The 26053-nt window shown below is 32.4% G+C and overlaps 1 protein-coding gene, 1 non-coding gene and 1 pseudogene across 3 annotated transcripts; 1 reads left to right on the top strand and 2 right to left on the bottom strand.

Annotated features, from left to right (window-relative positions):
• The first annotated feature begins 10302 nt into the window (after positions 1 to 10302).
• Positions 10303 to 10409, top strand: LOC121209113 (small nucleolar RNA R71). Its single transcript, XR_005904230.1, has one exon. It is a non-coding gene; the product is annotated as a small nucleolar RNA R71 (small nucleolar RNA).
• A 2107-nt stretch (positions 10410 to 12516) lies between these two features.
• LOC107915530 (septin and tuftelin-interacting protein 1 homolog 1-like) lies at positions 12517 to 13619 on the bottom strand (annotated as a pseudogene).
• A 10139-nt stretch (positions 13620 to 23758) lies between these two features.
• LOC107915959 (uncharacterized) lies at positions 23759 to 25549 on the bottom strand. 2 transcript variants are annotated; one of them, XM_041077922.1, is made up of 3 exons: positions 25395 to 25549; positions 24866 to 25227; positions 23759 to 24788 (listed from the first exon to the last, which is right to left on the bottom strand). In XM_041077922.1, the coding sequence occupies exons 1-3, from the start codon at positions 25420 to 25422 to the stop codon at positions 23952 to 23954; spliced, it is 1227 nt and encodes a 408-aa protein (XP_040933856.1). In that variant the 5' UTR covers positions 25423 to 25549; the 3' UTR covers positions 23759 to 23951. The 2 variants fall into 2 exon arrangements, with proteins under 2 accessions (XP_040933856.1, XP_016700624.2); XM_016845135.2 differs by having other exon boundaries at positions 25362 to 25547.
• Positions 25550 to 26053: the final 504 nt, after the last annotated feature.

Raw genomic sequence — 26053 nt, forward strand, 5'->3', positions numbered from 1 at the left:
ATTTGAAAAAAATATATATATTCAAAGTTTCAAACTTATTATTCTATTTATTTTTCATTTTCAATTTTTTATTCATTAATATTTAATTAGAAAATTTAAAAAAAATAATTAGTTCTAAAATTATTTTAACGATTATTAAATTAAAATATAAATTACATCACAAATATAAAATGTTTAGAAATGAAATCCTTTGGGATCACTAAAATCCCAATAAAAATGTATGAAATATTTATATATAAGGTAAATTCATTTTTTGATTCTAAAAATATTTTTAAATAAAAAAAAAGTGGTTTGCAGATGTAACAATGATTTTGTTGCTTTTTTTTTTCAAAGAAGAAAATAAAATCAAATATTCTTTACAGAGGAAATAAATAAAAAAGATTTAAAATTAAAGAATTTTATGAATCTATGAAGATTTTCTGCATTTTTTTTATTGAACTTACAATTATTAAGGTTTTTTACTTTTTATATTTCAGCCTTACTAATATACTCTTTTTAGATAATTTCTTCCAAATAAAAAAATATAATTGTAATAAATATCAATTCAATTAGAGATATGCACAGAATTTTATGTTTACTATCGATTGTAGTCCATAGATAGGTTTGAAATTATAATAGTTTCAATACAAACAATCATTATATGCAATTAACTGAATAATTTATTCAAAGACGAATACAAGAGGTGGGCACGAGCATTGAGCTTCCCAAAAATGAAAAATCACTTTTTAGTCACTTTATAGTTAATGAAACTAAAAATTTATATATAGTAACGTTCCACTTCGAGCCTTTAAAATGAAAAGATTTTTATTTAATCAATTTAAAATTGGTGAAGCCCAAAATTTTATAATTCAATTTTGATTTTCGGATAAAATTATGGATTTTAATTATATTTTAGTCACTTTTGTTTATTTTACGTTACGTTGTAATCATTTATATTTGAAATGTTACATTTTAATCACTTACGTTAACGTGCTATAACATTTTAATCATTGAGCCATTAATTGTCATTAACAGTGTTAGTTAAATCATCATTTTATTAATGTTTTAATAATCAGATTGGCAACCAAACCGGTCTGAAAATCAATTTTTTTAGTTCAATCAATTTGATCATCAATCCAATAATAATTAAATATAGTTAAAAATTAATTAAAAAAATTATAAAATCGATTCAACTAGTTCAACTGATAATTTTTATTCTAATTTTTGATTTTTTACTAATTCTAAATAGTACACTCAAAGGTCAGTTCAATCTGTACATATAAACCGATACATCAACCGATTTTCATTTCAATCAACCGATCAGATTCAAACAATACTACATTTCATTTTCAAATTTGATATTGTATTTGTTTTATTCGATAACATATACAATTTTTTTTTTGTTTGTGTAAAGCAAATTCCAACTTAATTTATAATAAGACATAGAATGTTGCTTTCGGGGACCAAATAGATCAAGTTGGCTGTATAAAAAGAAAACAATGTTAGTGGTGGTCCAAAAATAAGTCTCCTTATAATCAAATGCCATTTTTTAAAATCAAAATTGAGATTTAATTAAGATTACAATATCGAGATGATATTATAAGCATAAAGTTTCCAAATCTAAGCAAACAGTAAAATTTTGTTTAGTTGTCGATAAAGTACTCACAAAAATGAAATTGATAATTAATTAAAAATGTAAAAGAAAATACATCAAATTAATTGCTTAAAGATTTTCTTTGGTTGTGTGTAACCGGCTAAATTCAAATTAAATAAAATAGGTTGCAGTTCACTACAAGTACTTTAGGGCTGGTATCGCAACATCGAAAGTAATATACTCCTTTCCTCCTCGCTTGAGTTAGATGTCACGACAACAAAGGTTTTGGAGCAAACTTGGTGTTGCAACATCAAAGGCAGTCCACTGACTTCTTGACCTATTTGGATATCCTGCACACTTAGTTGACACATTAGTATTCCTTTAAGTCTGGATTGGCCCGAAAGTTCATAAAAACACTTAAATTTGCTCATTTTATTGTCTGGGTACAAAAATGAAAAACTACCTAAAACTCAAAAACAATTCTCATTGCAACATCTTTTCTAATAAACTACCTAAAACTCAACGTCTCCTTGCAAGAGTATTAGAGTGCATTTTCATCAAATCATCAAGTGAGACCAGGGACCAGCCATTATCCTTTTGGGCAAAAACTTTCTGGTGAAGTGAATCAACTATTACACTTATGTTACCCAAGCCTGTTGACCATTATGCATCCTTCCAGGCTTGGCCTTGAATACTAACTCATGCTATTGTGCATAGGCCTCAACTACTGATGACGTCACGAACTAACTAAAATATAACAAAGGTAAGCGCACCTATTGAATGGTAGTATAACTATAGTGAGTCGGGAATATTATATCCACGAGGACTAAAAGTACTAGTAGTTACTATCTTTTTATTATTTAGCCGAATAAATTGAAGGGATTTATTTTAACCTAATCTTAACTAATCTAATTACTAAGACGAAACAGAGAATAAAGTAGGAAAATATTGAAGAAAACCGATGAGAAATGACAATACCCAGGAAAGAATCCACCTAGACTTCACTTATTATTCTAAATCTGAATTAAACGATTTATTCACTTGTCTTGACCCGTAGAAATCCCTAACTTATGTTAATATCTTTTTCGAAAATAAAAACAACTTACTCTAGGTTGATTAATTGAAATCTCTTTCTAATTAAAACCCCTATTGTCGTATTAACTCGATCTATGGATTCCCCTATTAAATTTGACTCTAATCCTGTAGATTTATGTTGTCCTATTTCTAGGATTGCATGCAACTCCACTCAATTATGCCAGATCTACTCTTAAACAGGGACTTTTGCTCCACTGAATAAGCACAACAATCATGAATTAATATCCTGAAAACATTAAAACATGAAGTAAGAACACATAAATGAGATCAATAACAAATATTAATCATATAATTCAGAAAAATCAAATAATAAGATCCGTATTAAGTTTCATCCTCCCTAGGTATCTAGGGAATTTAGTTCATACACTTAGGGGAAAACATCTCAAAATTAGGAAAATAACAAAACATAAAGAACCCAAAAACTTCGAGAGAAATTGAATGAAGATCTTTAGTCTTGAAGGAGATCTTACTTCTGAGTTGAATCCATTGGCGTTCTTCGAGTCTTTTCTACATTTTACTCTGCGTGTTTTCTTAAGTCCTCTTCTAGTGTGTATTTATAGACTTTAGAATGCTCAAAAACCCTAAAAATTGGCTTTTTTTCCCTGTTTGGGAAACAGGGAGCGATATCGACACTGGATGCCATATGGGCATATGGCCAGCCCGTGTGGATCACACAGGTATGTGATTAGCCTGTGTAGGAATGGTCTTGGCTGTGTGGATTCTTAAATCAACCCATTTTGTCCGTTTTTGGCCCGTTTTTCGCTCTTTTTGTTCCCCTATGCTCATCTAAGTATAGAAACATGAAATTAAAGGATTAGGATCATCAAATTCACTAAATTATATAATAAATCATCCAAAAGCACGCTAAGCATGAGATTGAAATATGTTACTTTTATGGTTTATCAAATATTCCTACACTTAAGCGTTTGCTTGTCCTCAAGCAAAATCCTCAACTCACAATTAAAATTAAACTTTCTCAATTCATAATTCTCATCAATAATGTTTTATCATAATTCACAAATAATCACACATTGACAATTCAACTAAAAAAGCACTAAATATTCAAACAATCCAAGTCACACATTTTTAAAGCATGAAAACATAGCTATTTCCCCTTATCTAAATAATTAACTTTAATTCAAAACCGAAAAGATTTGACATCCTCACTAAAGATTCACTCAAATCACTCAAAATGTTTAAGGTTAAAAATTTTAGTACTCAAAAGTCAAACATGAAAAGTTATTACCATAGACTTGCATGAAAATCAAATCTCCACCACTATAAAATGAGATGATACACAAATCAAAATGTCTTTAAAGGGTTCTAATGGGTCTTGGGTTAAAGGTGTGGATAAAGGCTGAAAAAGAAGGTTAGAATCGAGATCGAATTGGTAAATTACCTAACTAGAAAATTAAACTAATACTGAATAATTACATCAATCAAAATCATTAAAGAAAAACATGAGCTTCTTCTCAGAATATGGAATTAACTACTTAAGCTCAAACTAAAGAACTAGTAATAATCGACATATATGTAATATATATAATTTTTTTGATCAATGGATAATAAGAGAAAATTTAACAACTGAAACAAAAGAACGTGGTTAGGTAGCTAACCAAATCAAATCTCGACAAAAAAAGAGTCATTAAAACGGGAACAACGAATTAAAAATGAGTTATGGGTTAATATTAATGGGTGAATCAAGAAATGGTTTGTTAGGCTCAAAGGGGTTCACTAAGGGTTAATTATGAAGGTAGGCTTATGGGTTAAGTGGGTTAAAACCTAGGTGCCTTTATCATCTCAGTATATCAAATCAAAGGTGTGATCTCGACATGTATAATCGAAGCAAGTTTTAGAATAACAAATTAATATTGACACGCTCCTAACCAATAATAAAGTGAGCAAGAAAAGTGTATGTTCTAAAGGCTCAAAATCTCACAAAAATTATGGTTTTTGATGTCAATCTTGCAAATTTCAAACTTCAAGGTAATACTTAAATTTAAGGAAACAACCTAACAAATTTTTAATTCTGAAAATAAACTTATCATGCTTGATTCTCTCATGTCTTAAAGTTTAAACAATCAATGCACAATTACCTATGAATTTAATCTAAAACACATTAATGATAATTACAAATCAATAAGAATTCATTCTAATAGTAATATGAGAAAATTACTTAAACACAAGGCATAATTCATGGATTTTCAAATAATCATATAAATAACCTCCCCACACTTAAGATGTACATTGTCCAAAATGTACAAAAATAGATTATCACAGTATAAATAGAATATCATAAGAGAATGAGAGAATTGAAACTGCCCTAAATATTGGATGAAATGCCCAAAATAGTGAAAAGCAGAATTGTAGATAAATGCTAAATGTAGAGCATGATTCTAAGCAACTGATAAGAAAATAAATACAAATATCGAAGAGGATTAAAGGATTAAAACTCGATTAGGAACAATTATTAGAAATAAAAATATAGTTCAAAATATAAAAACAAAATAAACATAAACATAAACATAAAAAATAAAAAAAATAAAAAGAAAGACAAAAGGACTCAATGGTCCTCATCATCAGACTCATCAATGTCGTGAGCTGGTGGCACTAGAGGAGCAATATGGAGATGCTGACAGATCTGTTGCAAACTCGCATCAGTACTGTCAAACTGCTAAACGCAGTACTGACGAAAGCTAGTGAACTCCTCGGAAGATACTCCTCGGAAGCTAGCAGTAGAATAAACATGGCGGTGACTTGAAACTGAAGGCTGTGGTGGATCTTCATGATAGGGAGGAACATCATCAGTGAAGTCCTTGAGGTCATTTTGAGCGTCAGAATGAAACAATCTGTACTGTGGAGGATTTACTCTTTGAGGGGACATCTGGCTGACTAGGGTGAGTGTGGAGGACTGCTCCAGTGTATCAAGAAGACCCAAGTGTGGAGCGAGGAGAGTCACATAAGGGCCTAAACAGATGGGGCCCCTCTTGTAGTGGTGGCCTGATGGCGGAAAGATAGCACGATGAAGTACGCCAAATCAATAATATAGACGTGGGTCATGCTCTAGAGATAATAGGCGTCATGAGTGCTGACGACGCTGGTGCTCTCTCTCCATCTTGTCAAAGTGTGAGCGAGGAGTGCGTGGATGTATCGTAAGGCCACAGAGAGAGAAGTCACCTTCGAGCGACTCGCGTCATATGGTGTCTGAAAATTGGTAAGATCGATCAAACAACACGAAAGTAAGCAATGTGTGTGCTAATGAAGCTGAAGAAAGTCATCGCGCTCATGAACTCCTCTACGTAAAGTCCCATAGTAGCACCAAACTCTGGGACACTCATATGTCGCACCAAACCACCGAGGCGAAAAGTGATGGTGCTAGGTCATCATGGATTGTCATGACTTGCTAGACCGAAAATATAGCACATAATTCAAGGTAAGCTTCGTGTAGGTGGGCTCGATGATGTCGAAGAACCTATCCCATGGAGCTGTGGTAATAATAGAGCACACATCATCAATGAGTCGACCCTGCTCTAACACGGCCCAATCAATGCAGCGTCTTGGATTGAGTGGTTGTACACGATGAAGCTGGTATAGATCCTCCCGGAGGCCCGCTGCAAATCGAAGATAAGGATGGCAAGCCTCGGCGGATGCGCTTGAGGAAGAAGTCGAGCCGGGACCCTTCCGCTTTTTTGAAGCAAGAACGATGATTTTTGCCTTGCCTCGTATGTTTGTCATAATGTGTCTACAAGTAAGAGACTTTAATAAATAAAATAATCACCAAATCTGCAAGAAAAAATATAAGTAATCCTAAATAATAAATTACTCCTAAAACAATATGAACAAAAACTCAAGTATGCCAAAACCATATAATAAAACTGAGTATGAATCAAAGTGATCAAAGAAAGAATAATAAATAAAAGAAAAGAATCAGTACCAAAAAAGAATCATGACTAAAAGAAAAATTAGGGAATACTAAAAATATTAACAATAGTAACTAAGAATACTAAAATATATAGGAATTAACATAGACTAATCATATTTGACAGAAGAGCAGTAAGCAGAAATAAATAGATAAAGAAACAAATCTAATGCCAAGACAAATGACAAATAGTAATAGAAACAGTGAGCAAGTAATTTAATTAAAAAATATCAATAACTATTTAAAATATAACCAGAAAAGAACTAATACTTATTATAAACACTAACAATGAAGACTAGAAAATGATTATTTATTAATGATAATACTAATGATAATAATAAAGAAATAATATATCAAAAATAACAATAAAACAATATTAATAACGAAATAATAAAACTAACACTAATTATAATAAATAAATAATTAATAAAATAAAGAAAAGAGAAGGGAAAAAATAGAAAAGGGATAACCGACGTCGATATGGCGGTGGTCGAAGGGTCTTGTGGTCGGTGGTGGAATAGGGGGCGTGCGGTTGGGCTGGGGCTCGTTGGGAGTTGATGAGAAGAAGGCGGCCGGATAGAGGAAAAATGGGGAGAATGAGGGAGGTCCGACGGAGGGAAGGGAAGGTTCGTGTGGCTTGGGGAAGAAGGGGAAGAGATGATGGAGGGGGTGGTGTGGTCGGTTATTTGGGGTACTATTTAGTTAGATGAGGGAGAAGAAAATGAGGAAAGGGAGGAGAAAGAGGAGTTGTGCGTGTAGGTTGGGGATGGTGCGAAAGGAGATGGGAAGGGAGGTTGTGGCTTGGAAGTTGGGGCCGACGGAGAAGGAAGGTTGTGGCCGAAATAGGGTGACAAGAGCCTGCGGTGGCTAAGGTAAGGATGGGGAAAAAAAAGACAGAAGAAGAAAAAAAAAGGGTTAGGGTTTTTAATGGGTGACATGGTCGTGTGAGGCTCGTGTTGGGTGACACGATTGTGTCACACGGCAGTGTGGCTCTGTTTTAGCTCGTGTGTGTTAAAAATTCAAGCCCAGTCTTCACACGGCCTCGGACACGCCTCTGTTTTAGCTTGTGTGTGTTAAAAACAAGCCCAGTCTTCACACGGCCTTGGACACGCCCGTGTGTCCAGGCCATGTGGTTTACACGGTCATGTCGCACGACCATGTGCAATCTCGTTCACTTCTCCCACGCCTATGCGACTTCCCACACGCCTGTATGGCCAGGCCATGTCTAGCACACGGCCATGTGTCTTACCCGTGTAACTCTCTGACTTATTTTAAAATTGAAAAATTTAGCTCCAGTTTTCACATGGCCTAGGACATGCCCGTGTGTCCAGACAGTGTGGTCCACACGACTGTGTCACACGCTTGTGCGGACTCTGTTAGGCTGTGTCTCTGTTGATTTTTGGAAAAATTAAGTCCCAGGATCTACACGGCCAAGGACATGCCTGTGTGTCAAGGCCGTGTGGGTTACATAGTCATGTCACTAGGTCGTGTAACCCACTGTCAATTTTTTCAAATTTTAAAAACTAAGTCAAAGGAGTCACACGGTCAGAGACACTCCCATGCGTCTAGGCCGTGTGGGTTTTAAAATTTTTTTTATTAATTAATTTTAAAAATATAATGAGATAAAATTAATAAATTAGCAATGTTAATGCTCGGGTTACCTCTCAAAAATCGCTTATTTAAAGTCCAAGCTTGACTTACCTTGTATTTGCATGGTTACAGTGGTTTGTGGAGTCGAGACTCCTCCTCCTCACTATCAATTCTATTATCAACATATGGTTTGAGTTGAGTAGTATTTACTTTAAAAGTGTCGAATTTAGAATGATTTACCTCGACTGTGCCGTATGGAAAAACATTCAGTACTGTGAAAGAAGTTGCTCAGTTTGGAGTAAGCTCTGAATCAGCAATTTGAGGATATGTTTCATCAAGTAGTACCCTATCCCCAACTTTAATTTGGTGTGTTCTATCCTTATACTCGTCATAGCTTTGTTTCGGTTCTACATCGTGTATTTTTGGTTTCTCCTTGACATGCGTCCGTCATTCGTCTAGTTCATCGATCTGAAGCCTTCGTTCTTTATTAGTCATTCTGTTTTTATCACTTGAGCTAGACCAGGGCTCTATCATCTTTTTTTGAGGAATTTCTTGCAAAGAAGGTTGAGTCGCAAGGTTACTCACATTAAAAGAAATCGTAATATCATCTCGATCACTAGATATCCTAACAAAATCACGAGCTTGGAGTTTAATCGTGTCATCACCGAGACAAAGTATTAAATCACTTGTACCTACATCTATGATAGTTCTAGTAGTTGCTAAAAAGCGTCGCTCTAAAACTAAAGGTACGTCACTATCCTCATTCATGTCTAAAACAACAAAGTCAACTAGAAATATAAATATATCAATCTTTACAAGCACATCTTCAACAATACCCTTAGGAAATCTAATAGTTTTATCTGCCAATTGAATACTCATCCTAGTTTTTTTGGGTTTCTCAAGACCTAGTTGTTTAAACATTTTATAGGGCATGACATTAATACTCGCCCCTAAATCAGCTAAAGCATTGTTAACATTTAAACTACCAATTACACAAGGAATAGTGAAACTCCCTAGATCTTTCAATTTGTTGGGTAGTTTATTTTGCAAAATGGCTGAGCAAACTGCATTGAGCTTCACGTGCGACGAATCATCTAACTTCCGCTTGTTTGCTAAAAGCTCCTTTAAAAATTTTACAGAATTGGGCATCTGCGAAAGAGCTTTAATATACGGTAAGTTAATATGTAATTTTTTCAAAAGTTTAAGGAATTTACCAAATTGTTCATTGGTGTGGTCTTTCTTAGTCGCATTGGGATATGAAACTCGAGGTTTATACACTTTATCGATCAATTCTCGCCTATTTTGGCTTACCTCAACCTTACCTTTACTTAACACACTTTCTTTCTTTGGTTCCGGTTCAGGTTCAACTAACATTTCTTCATCTCTCACAGTAATTGCATGAAGCTGCTCCCTTGGGTTAGTTTCAGTATTACTCGGTAAACTACCTTCTGGTCTTTTTGAAATCAACTTAGCCAGCTAACGCATTTGATTCTCGAGCCCTTGAATCAATGCTTGTTGATTTTTAAGTGCTGTCTCAGTGTTTTGAAAAAGAGTTTCTGACACTGAAATAAACTTTGTCAACATCTCTTCAAGGTTCAGTTTCTTATCCTGCTGGTAAGGTGGTTGAAAGCCTGGAGGGGGTTGTGGTCTCTGATTTCCTTGACTACCCAAAGAGAAGTTGGGATGGTTCCTCCAACCTAGATTGTAAGTATCACTATAGAGATTATTCTGAGGTCTAGAATTATTACCTATATAGTTAACTTGTTCGTCTTCTGTGCTAGGGTTGTAAGATCGAATTTTTGGATAGTTTATTCCTCCATTTGTGTCATATTACATCACCGAATGTACGTGTGTAGAACCATATAAACCATCAATCCTTTTATTCAAAAGTTCTACCTGATTTGATAACATGGTGACAACATCAATGTTAAAAACACCGGTTATTTTCATCGACTTTGTCCTCATGACTTGCCACTGATAATTATTTAGTGACATTTCTTCTATAAACTTATAAGCCTCCAAAAGTGTTTTATTATTCAAGGTTCCACTAGCGGATGCATCGATCAATTGCCTAGTTGAGGGGTTCAAACCATTGTAAAAAGTTTGAACCTATAGCCATAGAGGTAACCCATGGTGAGGGCACCTTTTCAATAAATCCTTATATCTCTCTCATGCATCATATAGGGTTTCCAAATCCATCTGTACGAAGTAAGAGATATCATTCCTCAGCTTGGCTGTCTTAGCTGGTGGAAAATACTTTAACAAAAATTTCTCGGTTATTTGTTCCCATGTAGTGATAGAACCTCGTGGTAGGGAGTTTAACCACTGTTTAGCCTAATTCCATAATGAGAATGGAAACAACCGAAGGCGAATAGCATCATCAGAAATGCCATTAATTTTAAAAGTGTCTTAGAATTCCAAGAAATTAGCTAAATAAGTATTTGGGTCTTCTCTTGCAAACCATCAAACTGAACAAACTGTTGAATCATTTGAATAATGTTAGGTTTCAGTTTAAAATGATTGGCAACAATAGCAGGTCTAACAATACTCAATTCAGCCCCAATTAAATTGGGCTTGGCGTAATCATACATAGTACGAGGAGTAGGATTCAGATTTACAGGATTTGCAGCAACCACATGAGGTAACTGATTATTAAGATTTTCTGCCAGCTCCTTAGTATTAATAACAATATCCTATTACTCTTCTATTGTACTTTGTCGACTTTGTCTCGCTTCTCTATGGTCTTTGTGACCTGTACTTTCGATCTCACTATCGAATACTAGAGGTCCTGATGGGTTTCTTTTAGTCATAAACTAAAGGAACTTGCTAGAAGCTAATAAAAGAAAAGTTAGTAATTTAAAATAAAAAAAATAAAATGCAATAAAAATAAAAATGACTAAAATAATAAAAATTAAGTGTTCCTAATATTTTAGTCCCTGGTAACGGTGTCAAAAACTTGATAACATCATGAACTAACTAAAATACGACAAAGGCAAGCGTACTTATCGAATGGTAGTATAGCTATAGTGAGTCGAGAATATCGTATCAACGAGGACTAAAGATACTAGTAGTTACTATCTTTTTATTATTTAGCCGAATAAATTGAAGGGATTTATTTTAACCTAATCTTAACTAATCTAATTACTAAGACGAAACAGAGAATAAAGTAGAAAATATTGAAGAAAACCGATGAGAGATGACAATACCCAGGAAAGAGTCCACCTAGACTTCATTTATTCTTTTAAATTTGAATTAAACGATTTATTCACTTGTCTTGATCCGTAGAAATCCCTAATTTATGTTAATATCTTTTTCGAAAATAAAAACAACAGACTTTAGGTTGATTAATTGAAATCTCTTTCTAATTAAAACCCCTATTGTCGCATTAACTCGATCTATGGATTCCCCTATTAGATTTGACTCTAATCCTGTAGATTTATGTCATCCTATTTTTAGGATTGCATTCAACTCCACTCAATTATTCCAGATCTACTCTTAAACAAGGACTTTTGCTCCACTGAATAAGCACATCAATCATGAATTAATATCCTGAAAACATTAAAACATGAAGTAAGAACACATAATTAAGATCAAGAACAAATATTTATCATGTAATTCAGAAAAATCAAATAATAAGATCTGTATTAGATTTCATCCTCCCTAGGTATCTAGGGAATTTAGTTCATTCTCTTAGGGGAAAACATCTCAAAATTAGGAAAATAACAAAACATAAAAAACCCAAAAACTTTGAGAGAAATTAAATGGAGATCTTCAGTCTTGAAGGAGATCCTACTTCTGAGTTGAATCCATTGGCGTTCTTCGAGTCTTTTCTGTGTTCTACTCTACGTGTCCTCTTAGGTTCTCTTCTAGTGTGTATTTATAGAATTTAGAATGCTCAAAACCCTAAAAATTGGCTTTTTTTGCATGTTTGTGAAACAGGGAGCGATATTGACACTGGATGCCATATGGGCATGTGGCCAGCCCATGTGGATCACACAGGCGTGTGGTTAGCCTGTGTGGGAATGGTCTTGGTCGTTTGGATTCTAAAATCAGCCCATTTTGTCCGTTTTTGGCTCATTTTTCGCTCTTTTTATTCCCCTATGCTCATCTAAGTATAGAAACATGAAATTAAAGGATTAGGAGCATCAAATTCACTAAATTATATAATAAATCATCCAAAAACATACTAAGCATGGGATTGAAATATGTTACTTTTATGGTTTATCAACTACCTTTCTTCAAAATCATCTCAGGAATACCATTCATTGGGGCTGTAGCTGGCTGTTGTACATGTGCGTCTGCTCTCTGCTGAGCCTCAAACTACCTCTGCTCACACACCTTAAAGATATGTAACATTCTCTCTCAAACTAGGCTGCACTACTGGTACATGTTCAGCAGCGTGAGCCATCATCTTAAGACTACAGTGAAGTTGATTATAGATGCTTTCATCAGCTAAAAGCTCCTGTGGCAGAAGTCCCTTCCAACCCATGTACCAATTTTTTATCTCCTCAAAGTTGGGTTTTGAACACAACCAATGATACAAAACCTGCAGCCACTTTACAAAGAAAAATTTCTCCATCAAATCAGCCATGAGATGAATGGGAATTGCAAAGGCCTAAGACGAAACCCAATAAAACTGGTCAAGCTTCTAATCTGCAGGGTTTATTTGGAACTCCAGCAGCGCAATCTGCAACTTGGGGACTATATACTGGTGCATAAGTTGTTCCCAACTCACTGAATCAAATTCAGTCTTCCATGGTGATAGTATAGCATAAGCAGATGGATCACTTGGGTGCCAAGCATCAAGAACATCACTCAACTTCATACGTATGGTTTGATACAAACCCTCCAACTTTGTCCCAAACTTTGGCAACCATGGATGAATCCAGACATGGATTGGAACAGTTTCCTTACAGGGATTCCATAAGTAAACTTCTCTTGACAATTTCCGCATTACCACAGTATCCAATATGGTTTGAAGAATAGGTGACGAAAGTAACTTTTCCCATGATTCCAAAAATCCAAGCATTGGTTTAGGGTTCTTAGGCTCCCATGTGTTTATGCCAGATATCCTCATAGCTAGTAAAACAACTTCCTAGATCAACTAACAATATGGTGTTGTTGTATCCTCCCAAATGTCATAACTACCTTCTATTTGAAATAAATCCTTCCATGCTGATATCCCCTCCATCCTGTAAGTTGGATTCCCAAGAGGATCCCAACCCTGAAACATTCTTATAAACAGAGGCAAAGCTAATGAACATGCAATGCAGGACAAGTTAGACAATCTATAATCATCAACATAATTTTCTGCAAATCCCTAAAACTATTTGCAAGGGACTCCAAGGTCAATTTACCAGACAAGTTCTCTTCCTCAATCTTCTAAGTATCAAGCTCTGCCAAGTCAAAAATTAACTTCAAGTTACGCTGTAACTCGGGCATTGGTTAAAAAATTTTAAAATAATATGGATGAGCCTAAAATATACTTGGGTTAGTTTCTTGCAAATATTACCAGATTTGGACAAAAATTTAGGCTCATATTTTGAGTCGAGCTGAGCTTGGGCAAACATAAAGTATGTTAATATCATGTTGAGGCCCGACCCGGCCTAACCCATGAGCACCTATATAAAGAATATATAAAAATATTAAATGTGTATATATGATACACAAACATAAAGGTGTTCATGGGTCAAGTCTAGATTGAACTTAAGCATGATATTAACACGCTTTATGATTTCCCAAGCCTAATCTGATCCAAAAAATGAGTTTTAAATTTTACTCAAGCTCGCTTATATTTGTAAATGGCTAGCCCAAGCCCATTTTTATGCCACCCATATTATTATTTTTAAAAAAAATATATATTTATATTTATTTTAGTATACTATTTACAAATTTTATATATTTTTATGGTTTTATATATAGTCATATTAATTTTTTTAATGTTTACATTATAGTAGCATTAAATATCACTAGAGATTTAATTTTTATGTGTTATAAATTACATAATATAAGACATTACAAGCTTAAAAATTAGGTTGGACCAAGTTTGAGCCTTGGAAATTAAATTCAAGAAAACTTATCAAACAATGAAAAATAGTTTACGTAGAAGCATCCAAACACCATAAAATATAATTTTATTTTAGAAAAATCAATTTATATTTCAAAAATCATTTTTTGAAAGTTGTTTTCAATCAAATAAATATATCCTTAAACACAAATATTTTGCCACTTCTCCATTTAAATTATTTTTTATTTTAATTTAGTACATATCTTATACGTGTTATTATTATTATTAGTTTCCAATTTTATATTTCATTATTTGTAGTATGTTATTTGCAAACATACACCTATATTTTAAATATGTAATTTCTACACGCATAAACATCTGATAGAATTTCTAGTTAACTATAATGTATGTCGTAACCATTTTTTTGAAAAAAACGGGGATCGACTTAGTTTTGAAAATGGAAACGAAAATTGGGAGTCGCCACCAATCTTTTTAGGTGTGATTGGATCACCTTGTAAAAGTGGTTGTTTTTAATAAATGGTTTGATTTATTTAAACAACGATTTTGGTCCACGTAAATCAAGAAAACAGGTTCGGGAGTCGATTACGCACGAGGAAGGATTAGCACCCTCGTAACGCCCAAAAATTGGTACCTAGTTGATTAATTAATGTCTTAGTGTCAAAAATTGAAAGCTTGAAAGACACTGAAATACGATCCTTCTTCGTAAAAACGCTAATTTGAAAATGACCAAATAAATTAAAACAAATGTTAAAGACTTTCTCATCTCGAAGTAATAAAATGTCACGCCCAGTAAGTTAGGACACTATATCTCAAACTTCGAGAATGAGCTTGCCTTTATTTAAAATTCATATATTCTAAATTTTTTTAAAGGTTGTTCGATTATTTAGGATAAACAAGAAAAGTCGAAACCCAGTAAGTCAGGGCACGTTTTCTCGAATTTCCTAATACCAAATATTCCTTTATTTTAAAACAAATTCTTACTTCGAGGTGACAAAGTGTCATACCCAGTAAGTTAGGGCACAACACCTCGTACTTCCGAAAATAAGTATTATTTTTTTTAAAAAAAACTCGTATAGCGATTTAAAAGAGTGTTCCGTTATTTAAATTAAATGAGAAAAAATCGAAACCCAGTAAGTTAGGGCACAATTTTCTCAAATTGTCTAAATACGAAACTTGTTTTGTTTTAGAAAGCACAATTATATGCGTCGAGTAAAGGACCAACGTAATCATAATCACATGGTGAAATGAGAAACAAATCGCAGCATTATGCATAATAATAACAAAGGTGATGATATAAACACAATAATAATGACGAGTAACATAAACTTGCAGATATATAGATACATGTATGAATAAACGAATAAATATAATGAAATAATGATAATGAGAACAAAACGAAATAAAATGAAATAAATATGATGATAAATGAAATAACAAAACAAATTGTAGTGTAAATTTGATTTTAAATCGAGGATAAGCAAATAAACATATGAGAAAATAAATAAACTTAAAAAATAATAAAATAATAATAGTGGTATAAATATAAATAAGTATTATATGAAACAAAATAATGATACAAAATAAAAAATTTTCAAAGTTCGAAATTACGTGAAAGTATAAACGAATACATAATAAAATCAAAGTATTACATATAAAAACGTAAGTGTATAAAAGAGAAACCATAATAATAATAGTAGTAGTCATAATAAAAGTAAGAATAATACTAAATATAACAATAGTGATATCAGTTAATAAAAAATGAAAAAAAAATAGCTATAAAATAAAAATAAGAACCATGGCAATAAAGAATAATGGTAGTGATAATAATAATGAAAATAAGAGTAATATTAATAGTACATTAAAATACAATTGTAAAATAATGACAATAGTAGTTATAATATATGGGTAATACATAATAGAAAGAATATAAAAATATAGTAATAATAATAAACAATAACGTATATGTGTGAACAATAATGGTAGTACAAAAAAAGAAGTAATGATAATAATAATAGGAGTAACAATAATAATATAATGATGATAAACAATAATAAAAGGAACAAAAATAATAGTAATAATAAAGATATTTAATAATAGTAATAATAACGATGATATAAATAATAATATATACATAAAAATAATAGTTATAAATAAAAATAATGGAAGTAGTAATAACAATAGTAATAGTAATAAAGATAACAGCAAGAATAATAATAATAATAATAATATATTTAATTCATTAATTTAATTAAAATATCAAAAATAAGAAAGAGGACTAAATTAAACCTAGAGTAAAAGTTCGGGGCCGGATCAAAAAAAATAAAAATAAGGGGAAGGACCCGTTTGGAGTGCGCGAATAACATGGGGGACTAAAAAGGAAATTTTTCCTTTCCTCAAAACGCTGCACTTTAATCGGGACCAAAATGTAAACGAAATAAAATTAAAGGGGCGAATTTAAAAGCATAACAAATTTAATTGAAAAATGATGAAAAAATGGAGAGGCCAAAAGCGCAAATAATCCCTCCGCTTAAAAAACAAGCGGATCTAAAGCCGGACGGGTCGGGTCGGGTCGGTCCAAGAGCAAAACGACGTCGTTTTGGGCATTTGAGGCGAGCCCCAAAACGATGTCGTTTTGGGGGCCTATATAAGTCAATTTTTTGGAAAAAAAATCATTTCATCCCTTGTTTTAAAAAAAAACTTCAAGAAGCTCTCTCTCCCCCTCTTCTTCAGCCCTCATTCCAGCCATGGATCCAGCTCCGTCCGCCGCTGTCGACCACCGTCGCCCACAGCGCACGGTGGCCGGAACTCCGAAAGGTAATTTTTTTTAAAAATATGTATATATATGTATTTAGTAAAAGGGAAATAGGTTCTAAAAAAAATAAAATGAAATAACAAAAACGAAGATAATAAACCTTTTATTGAAGCCTTTGAACTCTTCTTTGTTTTTTTTTTTGCTGCGATTTTATGCCCATATTTTTATCTCTTTCTTGTGTTTAAATCTATTCTTTTTATTGATGAAAAAAAAGTCCCTTCTACATTGTGTTTTGATGGCTTTTATAGCCTTGTTACATGCTTTATTTTACATTATCTATCTTTTCTCTTCCTTTTGCAGGTGTAAGTGGAGTGGTGGCACAGTGGTAGTGCTTGCAGACGTCGGTGGTGGATGGGATGGGGAGCAGGTGCTGAACGGCTAAGGTTTCCTTAGCTTTTTCTTTTGTTGTGTGTGTGGGCATGGGTAGGTTTGGGTCTTTGGGGTGATTTGGGCAGGTTATTTGTTTTGGGTGTAGTGGGTATTTAGTGGGCTTGGGTTTTAGGCCCAAAATTGGGCTTGTACAATGTATTTAATTTATTTTAATAATTTAAAAAGTTTTGTAACAATTTATAAAAATAAGTTATGAATATGACCTATTCTAATTAAATTGTGTGAAATTACATATTTGAGAAACAAGTTAATTAGAGTAGCTAAAAGTTTTTTAAAATACAAGTTTTTTATCTTAATAAAAAAGTTTATAGGTAATTTTAATCATAAATAAAATTTCTTATTTTAAGAAAAACCTAAAATGCATGGTAAATAGAAATGGTTTCAAATTTGAGAAAGTTATTTTAAATATAAATAAAATTAAATGAAATATTATTTATTGATTAAGATGTGGGCTCAACAATTATATTAAAGTATAAAAAGATAAGGTGTTAAGTCATAAAATGTGACCACTTATTGTGATCTTGTGATGCCATTTAGATTATTTCTTAATTTGTTTGTGTATCTTATTTTATTATATATACTCTCATTTTTAGGATGCTTCTTTCTTGTGATCATATCTTAGTTACTTCCAATTTCTTTACTCAACTTAGAGCCTCTTTATATACAACAATTATATTGTAATTGATATAATTTTATAATAAAAGTATGATTCATTTTATTAATTTATTAGAGTTCAAGTAACTTTTGATTTGATTTATATTCTCAACAAAAACTTTATTTCTCAAAATAATTAGTCCTTTACTTTTCACTAAAATGATTAGTCCTTTACTTTTCACTAAAAGATTTACATTTTGTGATTTAAATTTAATGACCAATTAAATTATGAAGTAAATTGAAAAAAATTGGATTATAAAATTATGAAACATATATTTTCATTGAATTAATACTTTGAATGAAAGTGAGAAAAAGGTTCATCTAAAAATAAAACAATAAAAATAATAAAAAATTCAAGCATTGGTTCAAAATTATCCCACAGAGGTTTAGAAATAACCTATATCCTAAATGGAGACGAATGTTGACGAATAGCAGTTGGTGAATGTTAACATGTTAAATTTACATGATTTTTTGTGTTTAAATTCGTTAATTCTTGAATTGATCCTTGCTAAATTAGTGATTTTATGTTTTAATCCTATCAAGAATGCAATTGGGATGCTATGACTAGAAAACAAGCAGAAAATGTCTAATTTGTATCATAGTCAATAAAGCGAGGCCAAATAAAAAACTTGGAAATAGTTAAGGACTTATCAGATTTCTTTTGATCTTGTAAAAGCTAAAATTAGAAGAAAATCTAATTTTATTTTTATTTAATTCTAATTTTGTGTAGTGGGTAGTTAGGCCAAATTTAGTAAATCATATGTATATAAATAGGACATTTGTAGTAGCTTGAAGATAGACCGAAAATTGATTGGATTTAATGCAATTATCCATTTTATTACTTTTGTTCAAAAACACATGTAGCTTATTCTTTTTCTTTATGCCATTTTCATTTCAATAGCTTTCCATTTCTTTATTAGTTTAATAATTTTCCGAGTCCCGTTTCTTTTCCATTGATCTCCATTTCCATTTAATCCTTTGCCATAAACCAACAAAAGCATGATTAATTTCATGCTTCACTAAAATTTTAACTTAGCTTTAGGCCGTGTATTATTTCCAGTCAAGAATCGTGAGAAATGTATCCGCTCTAAAGAATCCTTCAAATTAGTATTCACCATCGCTCCGAAATATCGGGATTAACAAATTCATCCCTTATAGTTAACTCGATTTCAATTCAAAGAGTGCACTTTGGGTTGGAGTGGTTTTAGCATAAGGTTGGGAAGACGAATCAATTGTGCTTTATTCAGATTTCCGTGAACAAATTAGGGAGATTGTGATCGAATTTAAACGTCCCGCGCAGTTGAAGCTATTAATTCGAGTTGGGTTCTTCAGAATGCAATGCTGCCGAGGTCTTGAATCGCGAACGCGTATGATTAGACAAACGATAAGAGTTGGTTTGTAGGGCATATCGGGATCAACTACGAGAGGAAGAATTGGCGGTTAGGACGTTCTTAACCACTATAACCAACTTATTGTTTGGAGGAGAAAACTAATTTTCGAGGATCGATTCAAAAACCGGAATCCACCAAGTCTAGGGTTAAGGCTTTCTAATTCTGTTTGCAAAAATCCAATTTCATTTTCTAATTTAATTTTACTTTCAATCTCTTTAATTGCTTGTTTCTACTATCTTAATTATTTAATTTCTAGACATGGCCAACTCTCTTAATTTATTTAATTTATTTTTCAGCAAGTCTGATTGGAGTCGTAGACACAACTTTCCCACGATTATAGATTCAACCAAAATTCTGTTTATAAGAAAAACACGGAAGTTGACTATAATATTCAATCCCTGTGGACTCGGCCCTACTACTCTTTACTACTATTTAGAGTTATTTTATTGTAGGAATTATTTTCTATCTCTAATTAACTGTTGTTTGATTTAGAAAGAAAGAAAGAAAGAAATTAATTTAAAATAAGTTATTAGAATTGTTATGTATTTACATTTGATTAAAAAATTTATTTATTTTTAAATTATATATTTGCATTCGATAAATTGTAAATAAATAGTAAATTTAAATTTTAGAATTAACAAAAGAATTAAGTTATTAAATTGTGTGAAAATTAAAATTTAATATTATTATATACAATTTATAAAAAGAATAAAAAAATGGAAAACCCTAACATAGTGAGGTTAATTAAGATTACAATATCAAGTTAATATTATAAGCGATAGCAAGCTAATTTTGTGTGTTTAAGGTACTTATTTGTGGTCAAACCTTGAATAGAATGCTACTAGTTAAGCTTCTCTTTCTTGTTTTAATTTTGTTAAGGACGAATTTGGAGTGTTAAAATTCAAAATCAAGCAAAATAGATTCAATTAGAATAAAAAAAAGGGGTCAAATTGGAAAAATTGTAGAATTGGTTGATTAAAAAGTCAGATTGTGAATTTATCAAACTCTATGAATAGAAAAAAAATTAACTTTAGTTGGTTGATTAAGCATAATCTTAGGTGGAATCATGCTAAATTTGGCATATAAAAAGTGTATAAATACCTTGTAATTGTGGCTTGGAAAAGACACTTGAACGGGATGAAAAACAATTTTTATTTCTATTTTCCACACGTCTTTAGCTTTTGGAAAGCTTACTGCCATTTTTTTCATTTCCTTATTTTGGTTCAATTTTTTTTTAAGAACTTTCACCTTTCTTCACCTATTATATATTTTCTATTAAAATCCATTCGTTATAAATACTCATAAACTATGATTAATTTCATGCTCAATTAAATTCAATTTACGTTAGGCTGATTATTATTTTTATCGAAAATTGTGAGATATAAATCTATACTAAAACTTTTCAACATGGTATTTGTTATTTCTCTAATATATAAGATAGTCACATTCGTCCCTTAAAGTTGATTCAATTTCAGCTCAAAGTGCATGTTGGGAGAGAGTTGTTTTGGCGTACAGTTGGGAAAGCAAGTCGGTCATCTACAGTATTTGAGTTCTCGCGAATAAATTGGCGTGTCCAATTGGAAAAAGCTAGTTGGTTCCGTCAAGGGAGATAGATAAGATTTAAACAACCCACGCGGTTGAGGGTGTTAATTCGAGTTGAGGTTTTCTAGATCGCAAGGCTGCCGAGATCTTAAATCGCGAACGCGTGTTATGTGGTTAGATAATCGGTAAGGGCTAGTTTACAGAACATACCGGAACCAACTACACAAGGAAGAGTTGACAGTTGAGGAGTCCTTGATCGTTATAACCAATTTATCGTTAAGAGAAAGGAAATTCGTTTTCAAGGATCGGTTTGAGTTTGAAGTGTACCAAGGCTAAGGCTAAGTATTCACACATTGATTTACCTGTTTAATTTAAATTACTTTATTTTATTTTTGCAACTATCATTCTGATATTCATTTTATTTTATATGTTGTCATAGGCATGATAGCTGCCTAGACTCAAGAATTTGATCACCTAAATAGGAAAATTAGGAATCTCAGTCCCTGTAGGATCGACCTTACTACTCTATACTACTATTTAATTCAATTAGAGTGTAGGAAATTATATTTGGTGATTTCGATGCCCATCAATAAGCATATAATTTCCAAATCTAATTGCAAACAATAAATTTTGTTTAGTTGTGAATAAAGTACTTAAAAAAATGTAATAAAAAAAAAACAATACATCAAATTACTTGTTTAAATTTTTTTTTGGTTGTGTGTTTCCAGCTAAATTTAAATGAAATAGAATCTGTTAAAGTTCATAAGTTCCCATACCATGTCAAAATATTTATTTTAATTTTTCTTTTATTAGAAGGAACATTTTAGTCTATATGTCTAAAAAAATTTAAATTTTAGTCTCTATACATTAATTTTACTGTTAATTGAATAACATGACTAACAAAAGTCGATTTCATTAAGTCAAATTTAAAAAATTACTGAACTTGAAAATAAATAGAATGATGTGATGGACAAAACTACAGATAATATGTACAAAAAGGAACAAATAGAATTGAAAGCAATTTGAGTAAGCTTTTGGTCATTGCCTTCTACAGACCTTGATGATCTTTCTATTAAGTTTGTTTTGATAAGTTGTTCATTTTCTCCCCTTCTATTACATGGATATGGGTTGTTGTTTTTGTTCATTAAAAAGTGAAAAGTACATAATTTAGGTGAAAGAGATAGAAATTTTTTCCATTTACTGATATAAGTTTACTATGTGTTTGCTTAAATGACTGAACTTTGTGATCATAATTCAATTTAATAAAAAAAAAAACTTAAGTGCTGCTTAAAAATTAATATTCTTTGTTGTGGAGACATTCAAGTTAATGTAACAAATAGTCATAATGCAAGTGCATATATGTACACACCCTAAAACAACACAAACTACATGGACATTCCACATGTAAACCTTAACATTTCAAATTTCAAGTGTTAAATAGTAGTTACCACATAACATTTCGAACAACTAAACATCTAGCAATGTCTCGAAGGAGGCCATTGTATAACCTTTTGCAATTGAGAGGTGAAAATATTGTTATATCTTAATCTCTGGGGCCGAGCAATAAGCTTAGTAAACCTCTCGGGCACACCTCTCAAAAGCACACCTACGCTTAGCACTCATGAGGACCTCATTATTAACTGTCACTTCTGAGTCCAACTATCATGTCTTATTTGAGATGATTGAAAGTATGTTCAATTGCCACCTTATGTAGGCCTATAGTAGCAAGCCACTTGGCCACTTTCCTCTAATCCACTTGTAAGAACTCGACACATGGGATAAGGGTCACTGCCTCTCCCTTCCCTTAACAGACACATTCTTCCTTTCTCTCCTTCTCCCTCGAGCACCTTCCTCGGCTGCTCTCCACTTTGCTTTGAGCGAAGTGAAACATTCATCTTCATTTCCCTTTCCACCTAGCTTGATACATACATCAACAATAAGATACACTAAAGTTATCTAATTTAAAAAGAAAAAGAAATATTTTTCTTTATATAAATAAATTATTTTTCTTTATATTGCAAAAAGGGAAAATTATATTTCTTGATTTCTCTTTTATTACAAGCTGAGTTGAACAAAAAACCATATTTTTTTTTAGTTGTGTGTTAGGGTCTCTTTTAAAATCAATATAAATGCAATTTTTCCTTTTTGCAAATCAATTGATTAAATACATTTTATCTATGTTGTTTTTTATTTCCTTCCAAAATCTAATCCTTTTTTATGTAAAACACAAAAAACAAAAACAAATGAGTGTTGTTGTTTGAGTCCATTTTTTATACATTGTTAGTCAAGATTTAAACTTCTTGACCAGAATTAGTTTTTTTTTCTTTTTTTTAAAGAGAGTTTAAAAAACTGACTTGTTTTGTTATGTTACTTATTTTACCATTATGAAAATTTATCAATATACTAAAATTGTCAATACATGTTTTGGTATGTTTCATATTCGTTTTACATTTTATGAACAGAGTTTGTAATTGTTCTTTTTAATAATATCATCTCCAAAATTCGAGTTTACCTTCTCTATTTGCAACTACATCTTAATTCAATATATTTTTTTAACTGCGAGATTATTTGATAAATTGATAAGTTGAAGTAGGAAGACATTGATTACATGTTCCCAAAAATAATTATTCTCAAATTTCCGAAAAGCATGCCCTGGTAAAACTATAGGCCAAAGCAAAATGGGCCTTTTCTTTTTTCTGGTGCAAACAACATAGGCCTTTGCAGAGGGTTCATTTATCAAATAAAACTGAGTGCAAATTATATATTAAGAAAAATAAATAAGTAGTAGTCATTAACCAACCAAATAGTAATCTTTCCTATGAACATTTACCTATAAAAAATATTACATAAATAAAGATATATAGAAACTTTGTAAGTGAACTGAAAGTGGCCTAATTAAGAGTATTATTAGCTACAAACAAAGAAAAAAAAAACTAACGAAGCATTCATATTGATTTCTATAGCCTCCAACTCAAGGGAAGTCTCCACTTCTTATGCCAATGTATTGACACTCTTGGCCATGGTGATTGAGATCCAGAACTATTCGACTCAAGAGACCGGCCACCGATCGCTAAAGGTAACCATACATACCTCGAATCGTTTAATTCAGCCGGATTCCATCGATCTGCCATAAAAATATATGAACCTGGAAGGCCTAGCAGAGGAAGCACAAATGTACTCTGTGACAAAAATGTTGTAAGTCGAAACATTTCCTTCCCTCCGATGCACGGGTCACCAATCGTCTCCCAAGGTCCCATGATCGACTCGGCTGTATCTACCTTTGCTTCATTCGGTGCCCATCCAGTGCAAGCCGATGTTATCATGTAGTACGTCCCCTGGTACTTGAAAACAGCAGGGGCTTCTCGGCGTTGTCCAACTAGAGTCCTTCGCATATTAGGCTGCACGTCTAGATAATCTTCGGTTAAAGGTCCAATGTGAAGTTCTGTATTCATTTTAGATGAATAAATGATATATGCCACACCATTGTCGTCTTTGAAGATGGTCATGTCCCTACTATCGAATCCATGAGGCCTTTTACTACCGAGATACTGAAAAGGACCTGTTGGGCGATCGCTGATAGCAATGCCAACAGCAGCTTTCCTGTAGTGGACATCGTCAACATGCATCCACATTACATACTTTCCTGTCTTGTCATTGTAAATGACTTTTGGGCGTTCCAACATGTTGGATTTGTGGGTTTCATTATTTATCTGTTGTGCAGACAACACAATACCTTGGTTTAGCCATGTCCATAAGTCCTTGGAAGAATAGCAACCAACTCCTATAACACCCACCTGCAGATTACAACAAAAACAAAATATTCAATATAGGATCTAATATGCAATGAAATGTCTTTCTTTATTAAACTTACTTGTCTGTATTCTCCATACCAATAGTATGTATGCGATGTTTCATCATACAACACACCACCTCCATGAGCTTGAATGGGATTCCCTTGAGTATCCAACCAAATGTGGCCTGGACGGTAGTAGTGGCTACCATTTGCGGGATGTATAGCACTTTTGATATCTGGAAAGAACAAATGCCGAAGCGGGGAATTCTCATCCAGAAATTCATCGATCAAAGGTTTAATAGCAGCCTGTGGGGAATGCTTGTGTCTCAGAGGAGGAGGGCCCGAGGGCTGGGGAACATGTACATTTCTATGGCTAGCAACAAAGTAGAGTTGGAGCATAAGCAGTAACCCGACCATAGCAACCCTTGACCATCTATACCCTGCATTGCATTTATAAATGAATAAATTGCATTAAGTTACCACCTTTTCTGCACGCACGAAACACCAGTTACTAGAAAAAAAAAAGTACACAGACAACATATTTAATTTCAGTATCAATCAACTATGAACGCACACAAGCCTGAAGAGAGGGTTGCAGAAGCTCTACTTGCAGGGGTTTGTGGGCCGTCGGCCATAACGATGGCTGGAAAATAAAATAGAAAAAGCAAAGACAAAAGAGTTGTTTGTTAGAGCAACCAAAGGTGGTGAACCGAATAAACAAGAGAAAGGATTGATGCTTGTGATTATATATAATAATATAGAATTGTCTTGCCGCATTTCATTGACATGGCCGAGACTTTATACTTGGCAAGTGGAAAAGGAAAAAGTAATGCAGTCGTTGCTACATTTAAAACTCTTTAATTTATTTATTTTTATAAAATTAAATATAAACTAATTCAAAAGTAAATTAAGAAATTATTACATCTATCAAGGATAAATATCAAATTTATACATCAATTTTAATTTACTGTGCAATTTAAACATGAATTTTAATTTGGTGCAATTATACAAATGAAACTTGAATTGTGGTTCATATGTATACATGAAACATACATTTATTTTCATATTGGATTAATATAATTATTTGCGTATGCAATATATCAATGTAAAATGGTGCTAATTCAATAATGTTGTTAGTGATTTGTGTAAATTAAATAAAAAAATTATGTATAAAATCATACAAAATCATGGTATTCATATGGGCTTTATGTTGTTTATTATTGTTATTAATATTGAATTATCCTTAATTATGGGATATGGCGTAAT

The sequence above is a fragment of the Gossypium hirsutum genome, chromosome A10 (genome assembly GCF_007990345.1).
Source record: "Gossypium hirsutum isolate 1008001.06 chromosome A10, Gossypium_hirsutum_v2.1, whole genome shotgun sequence".
NCBI classification, from domain to species: domain Eukaryota; kingdom Viridiplantae; phylum Streptophyta; class Magnoliopsida; order Malvales; family Malvaceae; genus Gossypium; species Gossypium hirsutum.

Excerpts from the sequence above, each read along its gene's own strand:
- LOC107915959 (XM_016845135.2), bottom strand. The coding sequence starts at position 25,422 with ATGGCCGACGGCCCACAAACCCCTGCAAGTAGAGCTTCTGCAACCCTC. Across the intron at positions 25,228-25,361 it reads AACCCTCTCTTCAGGCTTGT|GGTATAGATGGTCAAGGGTT; the intron begins GTGCGTTCATAG and ends AATGCAATGCAG. Across the intron at positions 24,789-24,865 it reads GGTATGGAGAATACAGACAA|GTGGGTGTTATAGGAGTTGG; the intron begins GTAAGTTTAATA and ends TGTAATCTGCAG.